Source organism: Crocuta crocuta, unplaced genomic scaffold (assembly GCF_008692635.1).
Source record: "Crocuta crocuta isolate KB4526 unplaced genomic scaffold, BGI_CrCroc_1.0 scaffold693, whole genome shotgun sequence".
Lineage (NCBI taxonomy): Eukaryota > Metazoa > Chordata > Mammalia > Carnivora > Hyaenidae > Crocuta > Crocuta crocuta.
In genome coordinates this window covers 264,149-267,642 of record NW_027527545.1, presented here as the reverse complement: position 1 = coordinate 267,642, position 3,494 = coordinate 264,149, and the positions used below count along the sequence as shown (strand labels likewise).

General features: G+C 67.6%; 1 protein-coding gene across 1 annotated transcript in view; it reads left to right on the top strand.

The window, feature by feature from the left end:
• The window catches only part of TECR (trans-2,3-enoyl-CoA reductase), a 25,481-nt gene that overhangs the window by 19,259 nt on the left and 2,728 nt on the right, over positions 1–3,494 (top strand). The window contains exons 2-6 of the mRNA XM_077765353.1: positions 2,048–2,098; positions 2,690–2,741; positions 3,063–3,107; positions 3,202–3,305; positions 3,382–3,494. Of these exons, the coding sequence (XP_077621479.1) occupies positions 2,048–2,098; positions 2,690–2,741; positions 3,063–3,107; positions 3,202–3,305; positions 3,382–3,494 (365 nt within the window). The remainder of the gene's footprint in view (positions 1–2,047; positions 2,099–2,689; positions 2,742–3,062; positions 3,108–3,201; positions 3,306–3,381) is intronic.

The window sequence follows — 3,494 nt, the reverse complement described above, 5'->3', positions numbered from 1 at the left end:
TGGAGGGGCTGCTTGTATTTTAAGCTGTTGAGTGGCTCAGCAGGAACTTGGAGGCCTCTTCTCCCAGTGGGCCTGGTGCTGCCTTCCCACACGGGCTCCGAAGGCATGTGGCACTGCCCCCCTGGGACCCAGGAACTATTAATATACCTGCAGCCACAGGGCAGGCCCTATGCCTGCCCACAGCCCTGCTATTCTAGCCCTTTCTGGCACATTCTACGTGTGCCCCTTCCCTCTCCCACAAGTCCCTCGGTGGGGCCAGACACCCTGGGCGGTATGACCAGCTTCCTTTTCTGGCCCTGTCTGTTTGGCCCGTGGCTCCGAGGGGCTCAGTGAGCTGCCCCCCAGGGCCACGCGGCCGGCAGTCCATGGCAGCGGTGTCGGGCCCGCTGGTGTAGCTGCTGTGGGGGGGGGAGGTGTAGCGTCCGTGGGCAGACCGGCCCCGCAGGCCGCCGGGGGCCCGGATCTGCACCCAGGCCCGTGCCCTTCCCACGGGGCCTCCGCACGCGAGCCCCAGGGCCCTGGGGTTTGGGGCACTTCCCGTCAGGCCCGGTGCCGGCGCTCCACACGCACATGGCCTCCCGCCGCCTTCCTGCCTCCGGGCTGAGGCTCACAGAGAAAGGAGGGCTGGTCACGGGCGAGGCCCGACTCAGTCCCCAGCACCTCCCGCTGTTGCTGGGGGATGTGTGAGGGGGGCCCTTTCCTTCTAGGGGGTGCTGCCTGTGGCGGACCCGGCGGCCGGGCTGTGGGTGGCTGGCCTGGCCCTCAGAGAGCCCCGGCCGGGCCCCGCCCTGGGGTTCCGGTCCCGCGCCTTCTCCACACCGCCTCTGACCCAGGGTCTGCCGGGGTGGGAAGGGTTCTCAGCACCTGCTTGCTAGTGGCCGACCTGAGGTCAGACCTAGGCCTTCCTGCCACGACCCACGTCTAACAGCATCTGGGCAAAGCCCCCCCTCCCCTGGCCATGGGAGCACTTGGGCCTTTAGGGACCGGCTGGGCCTCCCTCCAGCTTCNCGGGCGGACCTAGTGCGAAATGAGAGGAGAAGAGAGGTCAGGGAGGCAGGGGCTGGGGCCTCATCATCCAGGCTGGGGATGCTAGCTGGAAACTTCTCCGTTTCCTGACCCTTTCCACACTTCGAAGAGAGGCTCTCTGNCGGGCGGACCTAGTGCGAAATGAGTGGAGAAGAGAGGTCAGGGAGGCAGGGGCTGGGGCCTCATCATCCAGGCTGGGGATGCTAGCTGGAAACTTCTCCGTTTCCTGACCCTTTCCACACTTCGAAGAGAGGCTCTCTGCACCAATAACTTCGGAATCTGTCACCTCCCTGGGAACATAAATGCACAAGGAAAATAATCCGCAACGTCTCTTACAGCTCAGAAGGGGAAAGGGATGATCTATCTCGCGGATTCTCAAAATAGCTGGGGTTTCTCCAAGCCCCGTGGACTCCGCGGGCCTGAGTCGGCGCTGTGGCTCGGGCGGCCCTCCGGCCTCTCAGCCTCCTCCTGAGGCGGACCCCGCCCTGCCCCGGGCCAGGCCCCCCGTGCCCCCACCCCTGCCTCAGAAGGTCTCCTCGTCCCTGGTGCTGTTGAGGGGCTCTGTCCACCCACAAGCCCCACTTTTGGGGGACCCGGCCCCCGGGGGTTGCCCCCAGGAGGTCCGTGGCACAGTTCCTGGGGGGCTCGGCCTAGGCGGTTTTATATTTAGCCGGGCGCTGGCTGTGGGGCACTCGGGTTACATCTGCACCGAAGGCGGCCGTGCCAGGGCAGGCGCGGGCTCCCTTCCAGCACCGCGGCGGAACTTGATCGCGCCGGCCCGGCCCAGAGCTGCTTCGCAGGGGGAGGTCCGAGGCGGGGGCTGACGGGCGGCAGCTGGGGCCGCTGGCCGCGGCTGGCAGAGCGGGGCGGCATGGACCTGAACATGAGCATGGTGGCCCGGGAGGCCAGCCAGGGCCCCGGCCCCGGCCCCGGCTTCGGCCTCGGCCTCGGCCTCAACGGCCTCCCCCGGATCGCACCCGCCAAGACCAAAAGACCTAAAAAGGCCGTTCTCTTTTTTGAGGTGGAGATCCTGGACGCGAAGACGCGGGAGAAGCTGTGCTTCCTGGACAAGGTAGGACCGTGGCGCCGGCGGCCCTGGGCCAAGGACATGGAGTCTGGGCGCGTCACGTCCTGGGGCTCCTGGTTCTGAGGAGGTGGAAGCCTTCCGGCTGGACCCTCTGTGTCCCGACACCCCACCTACTCCTCGGGTATATGAGGGGTACGGTCCCCCGGCCCGCCCCTGCCAGCTTGGGGTAGAGTGGGCAGAGCTGGCCCTTGGGTGTGGCTGGGAGCCGGCCCCCTGGGGGGAGGAGGTGAAGCAGCCTGCGTGCACCCTGCGGGGCTGTGGGGCCTGGAAGGTGGGGGTTCTGAGAGCTGCCCCCCCCAGATGCCAGGCATGCAGGACGTGAGTTCGGGCCCTGACTGAGGGCCGTCGCCCAGGGGAGCGGTGCGTGGGGGGCAGGACAGGCAGGCCCTGCTTCTCAGGCTCACGGTCTCTGCTCTGGTGGTGTCCTTGCTGGGCTCTTCAGCCGTGTAGGTCGGGGGCCCCGAACTCCAGCCTTCCCAAGGCAGCTGCCCAGGCCCCTGTCCCTGCCCCCTTGCCAGGAGGGGCCCTGATCGTGCCCCCCTACCCCGACTTCTTTGCGGCCCCTGCTTCCCGCAGGTGGAGCCCCACGCCACCATTGCCGAGATCAAGAACCTCTTCACCAAGACCCGTAAGTCCAGGGCCCAGCCGTGCCACCCCTGTGACCTCTCTGGGCAGGGGCCTCTGGGGGGGACCCTGTCCTGTACACCTTTCCTCCCAGGTCCTGCAGATGTCCCCAGTGCGGCCCCCGGCTTCTCTTGGCTTGCCTGGGCCACACGTCCCTGCACGGTCATCGGCAGGACTGTCCTTGCTGGGCTTTCGGAAGGATGACATCCGTCTCCTACCTGGGCTGGGCCCGGCCGTGTCCTAGAGGCACGGGCCTGCGGGGCCCCTTCCTGGGGTCCCTGGGCTCTGCCACGCTGTGCGCCGTGACGCCCTGCTCTCCCCGCAGATCCGCAGTGGTACCCTGCCCGCCAGTCCCTCCGCCTGGACCCCAGTGAGTACAGCTGTCTGCGCGGCCGCCCGAGGCCCCCGGGTGGCGGTGGGCGGAGGTCTGGGCAGCTCTGAGCCCTGGCCTGGTCTCTCTGCAGAGGGCAGGTCCCTGAAGGATGAGGACGTCCTGCAGAAGCTGCCCGTGGGCACCACGGCCACACTCTACTTCCGGGACCTGGGGGCCCAGATCAGCTGGGTGACGGTGAGTCCCTGCCCTGCCCTTGGCGACCTTCCCCACCAGCCACGTCGGGGTGACTCACCCGCCCCCGTCCCCCCAGGTCTTCCTGACTGAGTACGCAGGGCCCCTTTTCATCTACCTGCTCTTCTACTTCCGGGTCCCCTTCATCTACGGCCACAAATACGACTTCACGTCCAGCCGGCACACCGTGGT